A 19,811-nucleotide genomic window follows, 5' to 3' on the forward strand; every position below is an offset into this window, starting at 1 on the left:
ACCACTTATCCAGAAGAAGCCAGAAAGTTTATCATCTCCAAAAGCCCCCAAGCAATAAGTGCTCATGTCCTGGGAGTCCCCAGAAATTTCCTGGGGTGTGCTGGGTGTACATTTATAAGAAAAGATACTGTAGGCTAACTCAGACCCTTCTACATTATGATCTTATGAACTAACATACACTGGCATTTTTCTCTATTTTATCTTGTCCATCTACTTGTCAAATGATTATATAAATATCTTCGTCAAGCTTTCTCTACATGGGTGATTCATTTTCAAATCTGTTCTTATGCCTCAGAAAAAATTTTATTTTCCCAATGGTTTCATCAGTTATAAAATTAGGGAATTGGCAAAATCTCAAAGGTCTCATTCAACCAAAAGTTTTGTGATTGGATGAAAAATATCATGGTACTGCCAAAAAAAAATTCTACCTTTTGTTAGTGATTCAATTAATATAATGGTTTCTTCATTCAAGAATATGAACTGTACCATTTCTGCTCATATTTATAAATGTATTCATCATTTTTCATTCTAAATATAATTTTTTAAACCTCTTTAGAGATATTTAAGTGGCCTAGAAAACATATATATTGAATACAGAACATCCTTTTGTTGTTATTTTTAGGTATGAGGTTTTTTATTTGTTTTGATTTTGGGGTTTTTGTAAACTGAGATCATAAACTCTCTCCCTCTGAATCTTAAAGCCAGAAGTCAGTTTAGAGGTTATAAAGGCCAGGCTCCTCATTTTATACATGAGCAAAATGAGACTTAAAGAAATTAAGCTATTTTTGCATTCTGGCTATTGTTTATCTTGGGCAACTGCATCTGAAGAATGGCCTCTTCATAAACATTAAGGTTTATTTTCATCAGTTTTATAAATATAAAAGGGTACATATCAAAGATGTTTACAGGGAAAAGAAAAGGAAGCAGAATCTTTTTTAAGTCAGTAAAGAAAATATTAAATATATATATTAAAATATATATATAAATATTAAATAAATACAATAGCCTATCTCTTAATTCTCTACTTGGAGCACACAGAAGATATTGTAATTTTTGTATGTGTCAATCGTATGTCAAGGAATACTACAAAAAAACCCTGCTAACATGATATTAGGCTGTGTTAACATAGTATGGAAGATGATAATCTGCTCTGATCAGACTCATTTATATAATATTAATGTTTAGTATTATACCACTTTTGGGAAAGGTTCTTAACTAACATTTGCCCAGAGGAAGATGCCCAGGAAAGAAATAAAAATGTGCATAGGATTTGTTGAAGGAACTGAAGATGTTTGGCTTGGAAAATTTAGGGGAAATATCATTTTGTTGTTATTGTCAAGTCATTTCTTAGTCATATATGACTCAGAATGATAACATTTGGAATTTTTTTGACAAAGATATTGGAATGGTTTGCCCTTTCATTCTCCAGCTAATTTTACAGGTGAGGAAACTGAAGAAAACAAGGTTAAGTGACTTGCCCAGGGTCACAAATTTAGTTTCTGAAGTCAGATTTGAACTCAGGAAAATGAGTTTCTCTGACTCCCAGCCCAGAACTTTCTCAACTCTACCACATAGCTATTCTTGCTGATATCATAGCAGCCTATAAACATATGAAAAACTGGCCTATCGAATGGAGATTATACTTGTTTCTGGGGTTAGAGAACAGAACTGAGAATAATGAGTACAAGTTGCAAAGAGGCAATTTTCAGAGATTGTAAATAAGATCATTTCAACAGAACTGTTATTAAGAAGGCAGGTGGTTCTCCCTCCATGGGTGACCATTTGTTAGAAATTTGGGGCAAAGCATCTGGTTGAGGGATATCTTCCAACTCTGAGGCTCCGTAATTCTGCAGTATGACCTTAGTTGTTCATTTGCCAACCCAATTCATTCTTTTTCTCTACAATGAATGCCAAAACTTGATAGACAAAGCTTAGGGATACTTTTGGGTACAAATAACAAGACTTGAATTTCAAAATTCCTTTACAAAGTTAGGGAAGGGAAAAACTTACAGAATAGAAATACTAAATCAAATGTACATAACATGTGAACTTTCCCCACAATGAATCTGTAAGGTAAGTATTACACGCATTGTTATCTTCATTTTATAGATTAAGAAATTTAGACCAAAAAGTTTAAATGATTTAATCATGGCCACATATCCAATAAGTGTAATTTGGGGAATTTGAAGCCACATCTCTCCTGATCCAAGACAAACATTACAGAATTATTTCTATATTATGCTACCTCTCACTAAATATATTCTTTAGATTATTGTAATTTAATTTAATTATTTCATGGTAAATCTTCATTTGAAGATCATCAGTTTGCTTAAACCCTGAGATTATTACTATTTAATTTAATTATTTAATGGTAACTCTTCATTTGAAGATCATCAGTTTGCTTAAACGCTGAGATTATTACTATTTAATTTAATTATTTAATGGTAACTCTTCATTTGAAGATCATCAGCTTGCTTAAACCCTGAGATTATTGCTATTTAATTTAATTATTTAATGATAACTCTTCATTTGAAGATCATCAGCCCCAATCACTCTAATATAATAAATGAAGAAGCTATACCTATATTTAAAAATTAAAAGTAAAGTATCCTAGTAATAGTAATTTGTTTTCTTTTTTGATCCATTTCTCTGAGTGACTAGTTATATAGGATGAAAGGTTGGTAGATTCAAAGATCATTTTATTAAATAATCTGAAAGTTGATACAGTCATTAAAGGTTCAGTGTCAATTTGGAAGTCATTCTAGTGCCCTAGGAATTTGTTCTTGTTTGGTACTATGTAACATTTTTATCAGAAATTTTGACAAAGAAAAGGCATACCTACTAATGAAATAAAGCTGTAATCAATAGCTAAATCCTGGATCACAGAGTCAGGAACCAAAATGATCTTGTCAAGGTAAAACATTGGGCCAAATTTGTCAAAAAGAAATATAATAGGGGCAAATATTAATACAATCTTCCACTTGGGCTCAAAAGGTCAACTTCATAAATGTGGTATCATGGAGGCATAATTAAATATTAACTCAGCTGAAAAATATTTGGGGGCTTTAGTGGACTGCAAGTACAACATGCATCAATGTTAAATGCTATGTGTCTATACACTCAGAAAGAACACACATACATATAGAATATAACATCTAAGTGTTAAATGGCAGCCAAGAAAATGAATGAGATTTTAGACTGCCTTAAGAGACGCTTAATTTTCAGGACTAAATTAATGGTCATCTCTCTATATTCTGTCATACCATCTATTTTTGTTTTGTTTTGTTTTGTTTTTTTGTTGAGGCAATTGGAGTTAAGTAACTTGCCCAGGATCACACAGCTAGGAAGAATTAAGTTTCTGAGGTCAAATTTGAACTCAGGTCCTCCTGACTTCAGGGCTAGTATTCTATTCCCTGCATCAACTAGTTGGCCCATCATACCTTAAATATTATGCTATGACAGTTCTAGAGGACTCAATATAAAATATGCTTCTTAGCTCCTGAAATACTTTTTATTTGTTTTATTTTTCACACTGAAAATGAAGGAATTTGTCTTATTTGACTTTATATGTTTTTAAAGGAATTTTGGTGATTCTAGTTTTCTCAGTGAAAAGGTGGGAGAGGGGAAAATGTGAATCCAAAAATTTAAAAAAAAAAATTGAATGAGAAAAAATTGAAGTATTGTGTTCAGACCAGGATACCACTTTTAGAAAGTTATATGGAGCAGCTGCAAGGAAGGATTTCAAGTCTATTCTATATAAGGATCATTTGAAGAAACTGGCAATATTTAGTATGGAGGAAAGAGAGGATACCTAATGGATACCTAATAACTGAGCAGTCTCAGATGGAAAGTAGATTAGACAAAACTCAGGCAACATGAGAGAAAATACCAAAATGGCGGAATTTAGCTTCGTCATAAGGAAAAATTTCTTAATAATTAGAACTGTACAGAAGTGATAGATTGGATGCTTTGGGATAATATAGGTTATCTCTTTATAAAAAGTCTTTCAGCAAAGTATTTGGCTCTGTTGATCAGATACTGGCACAACTAAATAGTTTCCTTTCAATTCTGAAATTCTGGGATTCTGATTCTGGGAGCTCAGATGCTATTTATTCTAACCAGTACCTCCATGAGGAATCATGTATACAATACGCCCAACAAATGACCTGAAAAGCCATGGAGAGTCTTGGATCTGTCTCAAGAGATTAGGTATTTTTCTTTCTTTTATTGTTATGTGTACAGCATAAATACCAGAAAATCTGAGAGCATAAATTAAAAGGAGAATAAAGTTCTATTGTTACTAGATAAAGCCCTTTGATTGTCTGGGCTGCCTTGTGTTTACTCTCTGTGAAAAGGCAGGACTTCACTGTATAGCAGTAGATGCCACATATTATGTGGTCTGTGTCTTTTTATCTGACTGGGTCAAGGGAAAAGAAAGCTGGTCACTAAGACAACTAGGATCTGCTTTATATACACACAAAAATTGACACTTTTTTCATTTATAACTTGATTCAAATCCAATTTATATAATTTTATTTAAGAGATTGAGGCAAAATGTGTATGTTGAGTGGCAAAGTTCTAAGTTTTCATTAGTTCAGCTGTTTAACAGCATAAATACAAGGTTTCTTAGTTCAGGATCTGTGTTTTGCTTTGGAAACCTTAAAATGCTATAAACTCCGGGCTAAGAATATGCTGTTTGTTTTTAATGTTTTGGTAATTGGATTCCAATTTATCACTCATTTCCCTTGTGATCCTGTATATTTTATTTTATATATTTAAAACATTAAGAAGGGATGAAGGCTTTTCCAAACTGCTGGGTGGTCTATAACACAAAAAAGTACTAAAACTTAGAGGCAATGAGAGTAAATTACATACCATGCATATGGCTTAAAAGAGTTCATACTGACTAAGATAGTTTGCCCATTGTAACTTAATTAGCTGTAAGATTTTGTCCATACATTCTTATCATCATAGTTTCCTGTTTTCTTGTCAAGAAATTATAGTTATATAGTTGTATGTGTGTGAGTGTGTGTTAGTTCTGAGAAGGACAGATTTAACTTACAGGAATTTGACAAACACTTTGTGGTGCTCATAATTCCTGACTTAAAGTATTGGAATTATTGCCTCTCCTTCTTAGCAAAAAAGCATTTTGTTTTCAAGTAGATAAATGACCAAATAAAAACCAATTCATTTATCACTGTGAAGAAAATTGATTTTTTTTGCTAAAAGAAAAACAGCTCTTTTCCCAAGTTTGTTTTAAGGAAAGTGGGCATCATATTCTGTTAAGATCAAAGTATCATATTCTAACTTATTGATAATGTCTTGGGAACAAGTGTAATTTAATCAATCATAATCAACAGATGCCAATATTAGGCATTTATTGCTTTGCATAACTCAACTCTGGGCTTGAAGGAATAGAAAGCAAAATGAGTTCTTGTTTTCTCCGAATTTAAAAATAATTTATCATAAGAATTTATTACTTTTCAGGGTGACAAGTAGAAAGTCATTTTGTTTCTAGTGAAGAGATAGCAAGATTCACTGATTGATCTCTTGGTTTGGGACAAAAATGATGCTTTCATTTTGTCAAAGAACAGAATGTCACTAGCATTCTGATGCCATAAAAAGATAACTCTATAAATAGCCTTGTAGACAAGCTCAAAAAAATTTATCAAAATTGTTATACTTTTATTGGTTGCTCTCTTCCCCTAAATGCACATTGGTAATAAAATTAATACAATAAAGGTCTTACAAGTAGTCTTATTAGAAGGCAGCTCAACAGTGCAGTGCAGAGTGCCGGGCTTATTGTTAGGAAAACCTGAGTTCAAAGATGACTTTAGATGAGAATCAAATAAGACCAGCTGTGAGATTCTGAAACAAGTAATAGCACTTACTTCCCAAAATGATTATGAGGATAAAATGAAATAATATTTGGAAGTTATTTTGCAGACCTTAAATAGCTATATAAATATTAACTATTATTCACAGACTCTATTCTGGCAAACTGGTAAACTATTTTTTTTAAAGCTGGCTAATACTAAATATGATAACAGGTCAAAAGGACTTTTACCAGAAGTTATTTTACAATAAAACTCAAATAATATTTCCAGTACAATAAAACAAAATAGTTAAGATAGCAAAAAAAAAGTGCTATCTAAAGAGAGCACTTTCCTGTTGATTTTATAGGTTTGAAATGTGACTTATCAATGAATGATGGCAGAATACAGTGCTATTTCTCATTTATTGTTGTCATTGAATCATTTCAGTCATGTCAAACCCTTCATGACCCTATTCAAGATTTTCTTTGCAAAGATTCTGGAATGGTTTATTACTTCCTTCTCCAGCTCATTTTGCAGATAGAAAGTGAGGCAAACAGCATTAAATGACTTGCCTAAGAGTATACAGCTAGTAAGTGTCTGAAGCCAGATTTGAATTCTCCAAGGTGGGTCTTCCTGACTTTAGTCCCAGTGCTCTATTATCAGATTCTAATAATAATAATCACATTGCCTGAAACTAACCTGTCGCTGAAAGGATAAAAGGAATTTTTGATGAAGTAAAAGTCCCCTCCCCATCCCCAATGCACATCATCAACTCCTTTATAACTTAGAAAGTTCTCTGAGTCACTGAGAAGTTAAGTGATTTATGCAAGGTCACACAGCCAACATGTGTCAGAGGTGAGACTTGAAACCAGGACTTCCAAATAGTAATTAGCCAGCTCTGGCCACTTTACCCCATTACCAATCAAACTCATAATCGCTGCTATCTTTGTGGATTGAGATTTACAAACTGTTTTACACACATTATCTCATTTAATCTCTTTGGTCAATAAGGAGTCTAAAATTGTACTCAGTAATTCAGTGCAGATATCCTGTTTCCGTCAAGTGCAGGTTAACATCAATTATTTTAGAACAACATTGTGATGGTCAAGAGACAATGTTGCTTCTCTGCTTTGCTTGAATTACTTTGTGGCTATAAAAGAAATGGAAACACTTTACTTCAAGAACCTAATTTTTACTCATTCATGCAGTTACTGATGGAATAAGTAGATTGTAAATTCCTTGAGGGAAGAGAGATGTGTCTCACTCCCTTTTTGTATATTGCTTGGGGCTAATCCACATAACTGGCGCTCAGAAAATATTGGGTGAATTCCTTAGGGATGTGTGCTCAATCTGGAAAATCTATGTAAAAATGTTTGGTCCTACCTTCCTACCAGAAAAGATCATTGTTATTATAGTATTAAAAGATAAAAAAAAGTTATTATACAATACTATTCTATTTCTATGCTTTTCTAAATTTCTAAATATTTTCTGTGTCATCTGTTGGCCTTTATGTGGCTTCTGCAAAACTCCCCCCCAAAAAATCCCATTTAATTTCTCATGCTAACCTGAGATTTATCAAAACCATGATGGGGAAAGTCTCAATATAGAAGGAGTAACTATATTTCTTCTAACAGAGGCATCAGCCAAGCAAATTAGCAGCCACTAAAAATTGACCTTGGCACTTTTGTTTGTTTCTGCTTATTCACCTAAAAGTGTGATTGAAGCAAAGAAGTAAAATAATTGCGTTAAATTATTCTTTTTATTTGAGAATACAAAAAATGAATCTGGAACTTTGGTACAGATATAGTAAATTACTTTTAGTAATGTACATTAAAAAAAAAGTTGAAGGCCAATTTAGGTCTGGGATATTTAGGTGAGCCATAAATTCTTCCTTAAGAATGCCCTGTTTTCAACTTTGAAAAACTAAAGAACTCTGATAAACACAATGATCCGCAATAATCCCATGCTTAGCTTGGTACATAGTAGGCATTTAATTAGTGTTTCTCATCTTGAAATACTCATTGATTCCAAAGAACCTGTGCTGAAGCATTTTACCCACTTCCTGACAGAGAAGTGATGGATTCAGGATGCAGAATGAGACATACTATATTTTTTTGGACACAGACAATGATGGAATTTGTTTTGTTTGACTATGCATATTTGTCATAGAAGTTTTTCTTTTCTTTTTTCTTTTCCAATGTGGGTGAGGGGGTAGGAGGGAGAAAAAAATAGATTTTTGTTTATTGAAAATAAGTTTAATATCAAAAAATGAAAAATAAAAAGAATGATCTTTTTCATTTGGACCATATTGAAACTGTGCCTCCATTATTCTGTACTTTTGCAGCTGATATTTTTTGAGTCACTCATGTTCCGAGATCATCATGTTCAAAGTTTCCAAATGACCTCTGAATCACTACATCTGATAGTCTTTTCTCAGTCTTTATCCTTCTTGACCTCTTTACTGCATTTAATACTGTTTACCATCCTCTTCTCCTGTATAATCTCTCTTCTTTGGGACTTTTTGGAATGTCTTCCATTGCAGTTTTCTTCCTACATGTCTAATCACTCCTCTGGTTCCTATGCTGATTCATCAACCATATCACAAACACCCCTTAAATGTTAAAGGGAAGAGGTGACAAACCAGGAAAATAACTCTAGTATTTGACTCATTTTTAATCTTTCTATCCCCAACAATTTCAAATATATCATAAGGGTTTTAATAAATGCTTGTGATTTGTTACCTATTTTTCTCCTGAGTGGAAATATTAGCCAGTTAAGCCACCTTTAAAAAAAATAGGTGAAGGAGTTATGAGAAATGCTTTGCAATTTTTGGGCTTTTGACTTTTATTCCTGTCTCATTATTTTAGAAAATGGAGCTTATGGCCACAGCTGTGTGACCTCATTCACAATTCACTTTGGAAAGATAAGCAAAGAGTTCCATTGCTGGGTAACTCTTAGAAGGTAGTCCAGGACTGAGTTCCAAGGATCTACAGAGGGTTCAGCAGTTTCAGATAATCCGTCTGGCCTTCTGATTTATGAGACTTCTATATTCTCTGTAGAATGTTTTGCACATCACTGATTTCCATCTCCATAAAACCAGTTCTGCTTGCATTCTCCTTTTATAAAGCTATTACTAAAATAAATGCTTAGGAGGATGCCCAAATATGAGTGTGAAAGTGAAAAGACTCACTCAGAGCCTCCCTAGTGTTGATGAGAGAAACATTTTAATTGATCTCTCTATGAATAGGCAAGTCACTTAAGTCCATTTTCCCTCAGTTTCCTCATGTGTAAATGGCAAGCCATTCCAGTATCTTTGCCAAGAAAACCCTAAATGCAGTCACAGAGAATCAAGGAAACAACTGAACAATAACAATAAAAACTGTCCGTTCCAGCTCTAAATATGTGAATATGCTTTGTTATTTTCTCTATATGGATTGTTACTTTCTATGATAGGTATCTGAGAAGTACCTTGTTTTAGTGGACAAAGAACTGACTTTAGAATCAAGGTCTGAATCTAACTTCTAACATTATTCAGGCCTCAGGGTTTGAATCTGACCCACTGTCTCTGTGACCCTGGGCTCTTAACACTTGAAGTACTTTAAACAGCTCTCTAAGATTATAAATCCCATTCAGAGTAAAAACATATACAGCATAATCTCATTTATCTGGGTGAATCAAGACCAGAAATGATCCAAATATTTTTTAAAATCTCTATAATTATAATTTTCTCTTCCTGGATTCTGAAAATTAGAGGATTTAGATGAAAGATATTTAGCATACAAAGATATTTCTCATAGTACTACAGATACTCTTTATTGAATCAGTCTCACTTTTGACTTCCTGGTTGGTCTCTTAAGATCTCAAGCTGGAGGGCAGCTAGATGGTGCAATAGATGAAGTATGTGTCCTGGAGTCACAAGGACCCTAGTTCAAAGCAAGTCACTCAATTCAGTTTGCCTCAACAAAAAAACAAAACAAAACAAACAAACAAACAAAAAAAAAAAAACCTCCTAAACTTGATCCTACAAATTTGGAAGACTAATCCTCAAGAAAATATTATAAAATTATACAAATTTAGTATCAGAGATCACCATGTATATACCAGACACATTCTACAAATGAGGAAATGAAAGTGCAAAGATTGGGAAGTGACTTTTTCAAGATCATAGAGGTAATAGATAGCACAGCCAGGATATGAACAAATCCAAATTTTTTTCTGCTGGAGCTTGTACCTGAATATAAATCCTCCTTAATAGCATTTCCAATAAGTGGCAATCCAGTCTTCTATTGAACCTTTGTGTTGGAAGAACTACCCCTAGGAAGCTCATTCAACAATTTTTAGAAAATTTTCCCTCATGTGAATTTAAAATCTGCCTTTTTAAATGCCCACTTTGGAATAAATGCCTACTTCTTTGGAATAAATAGCCCAAATCTAATCTATTCTCCATGTGATAGCCCTTCAGATATTTGAAGGTAATTGGCAAGTCCCTCTGAAATTTTCTTACCTACAAAATTAACATCATAAATTCTCACTACTTCATATGTTTATCACTGTCCTAGTTGACTTGGTTGGGGTGAACACCAATTCTTTGAACTTCTAGGTGCTGTGATAGATGGGCTGAAGTCAGAAGATTCATCTTCTTGAGTTTGACCTCAGAAACTTACTATTGTGGGATCTTGGACAAATCACTTAACCCTGTTTGCCTCTGTTTCCTTCTCTATAAAATGAGCTAGAGAACAAAATGGCAAACCACTCCAGTATCTCTGCCAAGAAAACCCCAAATGGGGACACAAAAAATGATTCAACAGCAATAACCATTCTAGATGGCTACCTCCATATTCTAAATTCTGTGCTTCTCCTAATGTAACCTAAAATAACATTAGCTTTTTTGACTACCATAACTGAGATAAAATTTACCATTCCACTAAAATCTTCAGGTCTTTTTCATAAGTTATTTCTACGTTAGGGTTTCTTAAACTTTTCCCACTCATGAACCCTTTTCACTTGAGAAATTTTTACACAACTTGGTTTCAAATCTGAGCCCAAGGTGTTTTTGGCAATATTTGTTGGCATTACATGGCATAAGGGCATGCACAGTGCAAAGTGTGCATGTGGTGTGTTCAGAACCAAGGTTGCATTGAAATTGCACAATACATCAGGGCAAACCTGCCAGAAACATCTCATATTCATTATGCATTTGATTTTGAATCAATTTTTGGTTGCTACACTTTCAGAAAGGTTCCACTGTTGCCAAATATTTTGCAACCTCCACATTTAATTACATGACCCCATACAGAATTGCAATCCAAAATTTAAGAAGTTTTGGTCTAGCTATATTTCCTATATTCTGTATTTTCCCACTTGATTTGTTTGAATCACTCAACTGAAATTGCATTCTCCATTGATACCTTGATTACCATATATGATGTTCTTTTCCCATTTGTTCTTGTTCTTTTTTCTTTTTAAAATTTTTCTTTATTTTTAATTTATGAAATAAAGCAAGCATTTCCATAATAGCAAAGAAAAAAAACTACATGAAAACTCCAAATCTATTACATACAGCTTTCTATTTTAAATATATAATACAGTTATCATGTAAATTTTTTTTCTTCTCTCCCCTCCTTGTTCTTGACTTTAGATTGTATTACATGTGGCAGTGAGGAGCACATGTTTTTGAGTTTTATGACACTATCCTTTCCTGGCTCTCCTACTCATCTCATTCCTCAATTTCCTTTGCTGGCTAAATCCATATCATGCCTCCTAACAATCAAACAAAATATTGACCCTCTAGAATTGACTGACTTGCTTCCGAGCCTTGTACATTCAAGACTATGAAAAGATTGCATAGCCATTCGGCTTGTGACGGGATTCCTTAGACAATCTAATCCTCTGCTACTGTGTCAGATATAAAAGGAGACTTCAAAAACAGATCATCGTTGTCCTAGTGTCCCTTTCTTAAGCCAATTGTTCTTTTGTTAAACAGGAGCAGTTTCCCAGCAGACTTCAACAGAGCCATCAATCCACTCCAACTCTGAGCCAGGTTTGATCTTCTTTCAGTTCTTTGTTATTAATCTAACCAAAAATAATTTGGAAGATCAGTGGGAGAAGGTGAGGGAAGGGTGGGTGGAGTAGGGGGCTGGACTATGGAAGGAGAGACCATGTGAAGAAAAATACTTTCTTCGGTTGTTTAGAGAGATAATGAGGTAGCAGCTTCCCTGGGTTTCTATTTCTATCAGAAGCAAATGAGTGGGAAATATAATCTGTAACACTAATGCTGGGGCCCCAGCTCTTTCTGAGATTTCAGAGTGTCAGGTTCAAGATCCACAGTGACTGGATTCCACCAAGTAGAGTTTATCCAGATGACAAACTTGTCTTGCCAAGTAGGCCATGGCCAGACCCTATCAGCACACTCACACAGAGAATGCCAGATTTATGGCGAGGGTGGAAAGGAGTCTGAAAATGATTCCATTGTAAATGCCCCTTTAATCCTAAGGGAAGAAGTAATGAGGATTCAAAAGGGAGCTGGGTTTAATTGGTTTAGCCAAAATTCACCTAGGATTCAAATGCTTGAACCTGCCCAAGGACAATTATAGGATGTCAAATTACTGAGATCCTGATTCTAATCACTCTGTAAATACTAAGTGGAGCTTCTGGAGAATTCATTCTTTCATTTCAATACTTCCACTTAGAAAACAGGAAAATCAGGCTATGGATCTGAAATAAATTATTGGTTTTTTTCAGTGCAAGCTGAAACAGTGGGTTAAAAGGACTAAGGGAGAAAAACAAGGGAAAGCTGCCTGGCTATATAGGACATAAAGAAGTTTAAGACCAGAATCCTACCCTCAAGTGACTTAAAATCAGGCTAATGATCAAGAGTAGCACAGAATAAATGTTCAGTTGCTCCAGTCATATCTGACTCTTTGTGACCCTGTGTGGGGTTTTCTTGGCTACCTTTTTACTTAATATTTCATGATAAATGAATTGGAGAGGTACAAAAATGTATTATATAAGGTCTCATAGAGAAGTTCATTACCACCTAGAAGGATCAGAGGTAACCTCTGAGTGTGACTTAATAAGACAGCTAGGAACTTAAGAAGTGAGCAGTAGAAAGGAAAAGTTGCCACTGGAGTGGTTGGCCATTTCCTTCTCCAGTTCATTTTAAAGATGAGGCAGAGTTAAGTGACTTGCCCAAAGACATAGCAAATACATTTCTGAGACCAGATTTGAACTTGAGTCCTCCCAATTCTAGGCCTGGCCTGTTGACAATTTTTCTGCTTTCATAGATGTGGATAAGTAAATTTGCCCAGATATCCTACAAGTGAAGATTGTATTTCTAATGCTGACCTACTAATTATTTCCCATTGTTAAGCCCTCATCATTTCAGGACTTAATAAACTCTTATTCCACCAAAACAAAAAGACTCAAAGTCACGTACTCATAGCTGATTTCTCAAAGTAAAGGCTTTCTAGGGGCATTTTAAAATTTTTTATTTTTTTATTTTTTTACTTTTTTTCAGGATTAACTAAAGATTAGGTTATTGCAAAGTTAGGAAAACATGGTTGGGGAGGAAAAGCAAGGAATTAATAGAGTGGTCAGGATCCTCTTCTCTGTTTTTTCTTTTCTTCTCATGGTATAATTAAAGACCTATGGAAATCCCCTGTTTTCTTCTTAGTCCTCAAGGAACATCATTAATCAAACCTTCCAACAGGTATTTCAACCATAATAACACAATTATTCAATGTAAACACACTCTTTTCAACTGTTTCCACAGCTGAGATACTTTAATCTTTCAAAATAACTATCATACCACATAAAAATGTATTTGCAGGCCTTTCCTTCAATGCCAATAAAATATTACCACTGGAAAGACATTAAGACTAATATTTTCCCAGGGTCATTAGGGCTATTTTAACCTTTGTCATTCTCCATTCCATTGTTGACTTTACAATAAGATTTCAAGGCAGTTTTTCAACAAAGTCACTTACAATTCTCAAAGAAAGTTATCCTTTCAAGCGTGGTGATATATATGTCTATAATCCCTGCTAATGGAGAAACTGAGACTAGTAGATGTCTCAGTCTGGCGATTTATGAGCTATAGTAGGCTATGAAGATCAGGTATCCAAATCAAGTCTTATAGTAATATGGTGAGCCCCTGCAAGAGCAGTGGGCAACCAGATTGCCAAAGGAGAAGTCAAGAAAACAGAAACTGGTCAGAAACAAAATAAGTCCTTGTTAATCAACAGTGGAACTAGACATATAGACTCTCTATATTTCCAACTTAAGTGATCTCCAATTGAGGAGACCCAGTCATTTAAAAATATATATTCTAATTGAATTATAGTCTTTCCTTGACATTGAATACTACACTTCAATTGTTTTTTAGTCAGATGCCAATTTTCATATTATCTGTCTTAACAAAAGGGAGAGTCAGCTTTCCCCAAAACCTGTCTGAGCAAATACAATGAGCAGGAATACATATACCCGTTACCCCAAACTTAGAATTTCTTGCACTGTCTGATTAGATCTTGGTCTGGCTAAAATTTTAAGAGAGATTTCCCATACTGGTTAGTTTCTGGATGAGAAAGTAGAAAAAGGGAAAAACCTTGGCCCTGATTTAATAATTGGTTATTAAATACAAGAGAAAAATATTCATTTCTCACAATATCCAATGCTAATTTTTCTCCTGACCTATAGTCTCACATCATTAACAGTCTATTGGTTATGCCCAACTGGATATCCCCAAAACATCTTAAACTCATTATGTCTAAAACTGAACTCATTATTTTCCTCTACAAACCTAACTCTTCTACCAAACCACTCTCCTCTGTTGAAGTTACCGGTATTTTTCTGGTTTTCCTGATTCATAACCCTTTTGATCTCCTTCACTTTTCTAATTATTTACCAAATATTGTCGTTTCTACATCTACAACTTCTCTCATTCCCAACTACTCTATCCATACAACTATCCCCTTTCATTGGAACTCATTACTTTTTTTTCTAGACTGTTTCAAAAACCTTTTAATTTGTCTTCATGCCTGAAGTCTCTCCCCATTACAATTCATTCTCCTCAAACATGCCCAAGTGAGTTTTAAGCACAGATCTAATCTTATCACTGTTCTCAATAAAGTGTCCATTACTTCTAGGAGAAAACATTGTCTTCTGTTTGGCTTTTAAAGTCCTTCACAAAATAAGACCTAGCTTTTTTCCAGCCTCATTTTATATTACTTCCTTCTCTTCACTTGACAATCCAGTCAAATAAACTGGCCCTTTACTTCTCACATACAATACCCCAACTCCTGTGTTTATATCTTCACACTGACCTTGTATCTTACCTGGGAATGCTCTCTAAGAATCCCTCTTTTCCTTTAAGATACAGCTCAAGTATCACTTGCTCCATGAAGCTTTTCCTCATCCCCCAATTGCTGGGCCCTCCCTTCCTAACTAACTTTTATTTAATTGCCTTGTGTTTATTTTGTATTTGCTTTGTATATACTTATTCTGTATATAATTATACACATGTATCTTTCCTAATAGAATATAATCTTTGTGAGAATAGTAGCTTTTCTTAATTTTTTTGTCTTTGTATACCCAATACATAGTGCATATAATGTTGTTGTTGTTCAATCATTTCAGTAGTCATTCTTTGTGACCCCATTTGGGATTTTCTTGGCAAAGATACTGGTGTAGTCTGCCATTTCCTTCTCCTGTTCATTTTATAGCTGAAGAAACTGAGGAAAACCAGATTAAGTGACTTGCCCAGAGTCACTCAGCTAGGAAGTGTATGAGGCAAGATTTGAACTCAGGAAGATAAGGCTAAATGTGAAAAGAGAGATAGACATCATAGTGATGTATAATTTTGGCCCCTGCAGATATGAAGGGAAATCCCGCAATTTTTATTTCTGTTGCATTTTATACCTCTTCTTTGTAGTTGAAAGGCATTGTTGAGTAATGGATAAACAAATTATTAAATCAAAATGTTGATTTTTATCATTTAGAGATTTGTTCTTCACTCTCAAAATTACTAAGTCATGTTAGAATTAATGGGGACTATAAGTAAATCATAGAGGAAAAGATTTTCTGATAAATCAGAAACCAACCAAAAAGGAAAATTCAGTCAAGAAAATACCAATTTTCTGAGCCAGCTTATATTAAATCATAAAATAAAAAGGTATATATATGAAATCATTTGAAATGTATGAAAATTCTACCTTTTCATGATTATAAGTTGCATGGACATAGCTGACATTTCTATAAGGTTTAAGATCTACAAAGAGATTTACAGGTATCAACTTATTTTAATCCTCTCAACTTCATAGGGAAATATAGTGCTACTATTATCCCCATTTTATGGATGAGAAGCATGAGGCTGAAAAAGCTTATGACTTGTTCAAGACCACACAACTAATAAGTGGAGGCAAGATTGGAACTCAGGTCTTGCTTGCCAAAGTCCAATTGCCTTGCAATAATAATCACAGAACATCAATTGAACTCAAAGGTCAAAAATAAATTCAAAACCATAAGAATCCTGACTTATTTAGGTTTTGAGACGTGACCTCATATTTCTATTGATTTTTTTTCTCATTTTCCAAAATGGTAGAGGTTGGGGGATTAAGGGTAGGGAAAGATAGTAATCAATCTGTTTCTTGTATCATTTCAATTGAATGCATTTATATCTTTTTTTTTTTTAATTTTCCCCAGATAGTAGCTCCACAGAGAAAGATATAAACCAGAAAAAAGGAAATTATATTCCTGAGTCAAAGAATAATCGAATAGGAGAACATCCAATCCCAGAAACAGGTAAGAAATTGTATTTTAGCAAAAAACCAGTTAATTCATACTCATATCTTCAAAACACTTTATAGAACCTAAAGTCAGGAAATGCGGGTTCAAACCTAATTTCAGATATTTACTTGATTGAATGCTTGTGAACAAATTTCCCCTAAGCCCAGAGAGCCTCCCTTTCCTTATCTGTAAAACTGGAATAGTACTTGCACTACTTATCTCACAGGGTTATTCTGAATATGAAATAAGATAATAGATCTAAATACCTATGCAGACCTTAAAGCCTTATGTAAATGAAATGTTAGCAACGAGGAAAACACTGGCTTGAAAACGTTATGGAAATATGAATTATTATTGTGTACTTAAGGAGACTACTAACCTTTCAGGAAGCTAGAATTCTACCTCTCTAAGTCTCAATTTTTTCATTTGTAAGATAGTGATCATAATATTTGCACTACCTGTGAAGTAGTACAAATGCCTTTTAAATTATAAAATTATAGAAGACTATGTTAGCTAAATATTAGCACAGAGTTAGGATGCAAGAGCTAGAAGGCTGATTCATTGTTAAGAGATTGATTTGGAAAAGAGGACTTGAGCATAAGTGCTGCTCCCTCTTTATAAGATCTTAGACAATTCCCTTTGTTTCTCTGGGCCTCAATTTCTGCTTCTGTAAAATAAAGGGGTTAGCTTAGGTGCCTTCTGTTGCCCTTTTAAGCTCAAATTTAGACATCTCCCCCCATATTTTTACAGAAGTTCAAAAGAGTTAAGTGATTCTCCCAGGATAATATAACCCTGATTTTTTGTAATGCTCTAAGTGAGGAGAGATCATTAATTTAGAAATGAGGAAAAGAAGAGGAAGAAAATGATATAGTGTCAAGCTTGTAGACTGACTAATTAAGAAAATATTATTTTCACCTTGGGTTGAGAGTATTAGATTATCAATGATATATACATATTGACTAAAACTAGATAGAGATGAGCTTTAAAGTTCATCTTTTAAATTTTCACAATGAGCATTTCTCATAATAATTCCATAAATCATTGAACAAAGGCATTTTGCTTTCTAAATACAAAACAAAATCCTCTTTAATTTAGAGTAGGAGAAATATAGGTCATCTGCAGTTGATGGCATAGTTTGAGAACAAAAAATATTTCCTCAGCTGCCAAGTGACCAAGAAGTAGAATTTAATTTCACAGGAGGTCACTAAAAAATAACTTGGTTTGATTTAGTAGGGAGGAGTAAGAACATTTTAGTCTTCAATTTGTACAAGTTGAAAATAAATAAACTGTATTTCTAGCTGGCCACCCAGATCCTGAGAATTCAATCTAAACACATTTATTAATCACCTATATTATATACAATATAATATTTATGCAATATTTTATATATATATATATACACATGTATATATATATATATATATATATATATATATATATATATATATATATATATATATATATATATATATATATATATATATATATATATATATACATAGTAAGCACTAAAGATACAACAACAAAACAAAAAAGTAATTCATATCCTTCAGAAGCTTTCATTCTACTACAGAATATAATCTGGAATCATTTTCACTAAAATTCACATGAGGAAGTTTCTGACTCAAACATACTGTGAGATTTCATTTTCCTTCATATTTGGCAAATCAGAAAGGTTTTTTCCAATTTTACTGTCACTATGTGGATTTCCCTACATAATTTTCTCGTTTTGATACATGTGAATTCAGTATCTAGTTACCTGAATTATCCGTTGGGAATCTGCAGCACCTGACTCTTTACCCCCAGACTTCTTCCATTCAGGAGGCAGGCACTGTGGTCATTCCCTTCTATTCCCCCTCCCTATCCCAGCCAGCCGGCTTGCCTGCCTATCAGGACCCCGATCCCAAACATAAGTCCCTTCAGGACTTTGGAAAGCTCTCCCCCTCACACATCCAACCTTTCTGCTAAGCCTTCCCTTTTCCCCCTCCTGGCTGGACTGATACCCCATCCCCTTCCTTGTGGAAGGAAACCCAAGTCTGTAGTCTATTTCACCCCTCTCCCCTACTCCCTCCTTCCCAAGCCTCCACTGCTCTAACCAGATAAACTTGACCACTCAACTTGGATGGGTTGGGATCATCAATTATAATTCCTCCTATAAGATGGAGAAGCACAAACCTTGCCAGTTGCCCCACCCATACAACTCCCAGGCTCCTGACACTGAGAATTTGACTGCCAAGAGACCCTAAGGACAGCTAGGACTGCCATGTTCCTAGTAGCTGTGTCCTTGGGATCACTGACCTGATCTACCCTAAAGCAGAACTGTCCTATATTTGGTGTCTCCCCCAATTAAGAGAATAAGAGAAGGAATTATTCCACTTTGCTATATATTTTTTTTCCTGAGGCTGGGGTTAAGTGACTTGCCCAGGGTCACACAGCTAGGAAGTGTTAAGTGTCTGAGACCAGATTTGAACTGGGGTCTTCCTGAATTCAGGGCTGGTACTTTATCCACTGCACCACCTAGCTGCCCCCACTCTGCTATTTTTAACCCCCAATACAATGTTTGGCAACATAGTAATGGGGACAGGACGTTCCCCCTGTGATTTCATTGATATATAAGAAACTCTCCAGTAAGGAAGCTTCCTTAGCTAATGCAAACTTTATAGTCTTAAATCATTGCCTAGAAGTTAAATGAGGGATTAAGTGGTCTGTCCAGTGTCACATAGACTGGGTGTGTGTATGGCAGAAAAAAAGGACTAAAAGCCAGGTTTTCTTGACTTCATGATAGGTTCCCTACTCACCTCTAACCTTAATTCCAAGTTCTCTATCCATCCTGAGGCAACTAGATGACACAGTGGATAGAGAGCTGAACCTGGAGTCCGGAAGATCACTTCAATTCCAGTCTCAGACATGTACTAACTGTATCACCCTGTGCTGAATCCATCTGCCTCGGTTTACCCAACTGTAAAATGTCAACAAAATTGACATTTGTTAGTTGTGTGAACCTGAGCAAGTCACTTAAATCCGATTGCCTCTCAAAAGGAAAAAAAAAAAAGGTCAAATGAACTCAAGGTGGTAAACGTTTTTGTAACTCTTGAAACCAGAGAAATGCAATAAACAACATGGCTCCAGGGACTGATGATGTAATATTCTACCTACTCTTGACAGAGGGATGATGGACACAAAATGCAGAATGATATAAAAATATTATAGACA

At 34.5% G+C, this 19,811-nt stretch overlaps 1 protein-coding gene across 2 annotated transcripts in view; it reads left to right on the forward strand.

Moving 5' to 3' along the window:
* The window catches only part of LRP11 (LDL receptor related protein 11), a 91,693-nt gene that overhangs the window by 69,369 nt on the left and 2,513 nt on the right, over positions 1 to 19,811 (forward strand). Inside the window, exons 6-7 of one of the 2 annotated variants that reach the window (XM_074309570.1) lie at positions 11,800 to 11,856; positions 16,515 to 16,613. In XM_074309570.1, the coding sequence (XP_074165671.1) occupies positions 11,800 to 11,856; positions 16,515 to 16,613 (156 nt within the window). The remainder of the gene's footprint in view (positions 1 to 11,799; positions 11,857 to 16,514; positions 16,614 to 19,811) is intronic. The other variant, XM_074309571.1, reaches the window with a different exon arrangement.

Source organism: Sminthopsis crassicaudata, chromosome 4 (genome assembly GCF_048593235.1).
Source record: "Sminthopsis crassicaudata isolate SCR6 chromosome 4, ASM4859323v1, whole genome shotgun sequence".
NCBI lineage: Eukaryota > Metazoa > Chordata > Mammalia > Dasyuromorphia > Dasyuridae > Sminthopsis > Sminthopsis crassicaudata.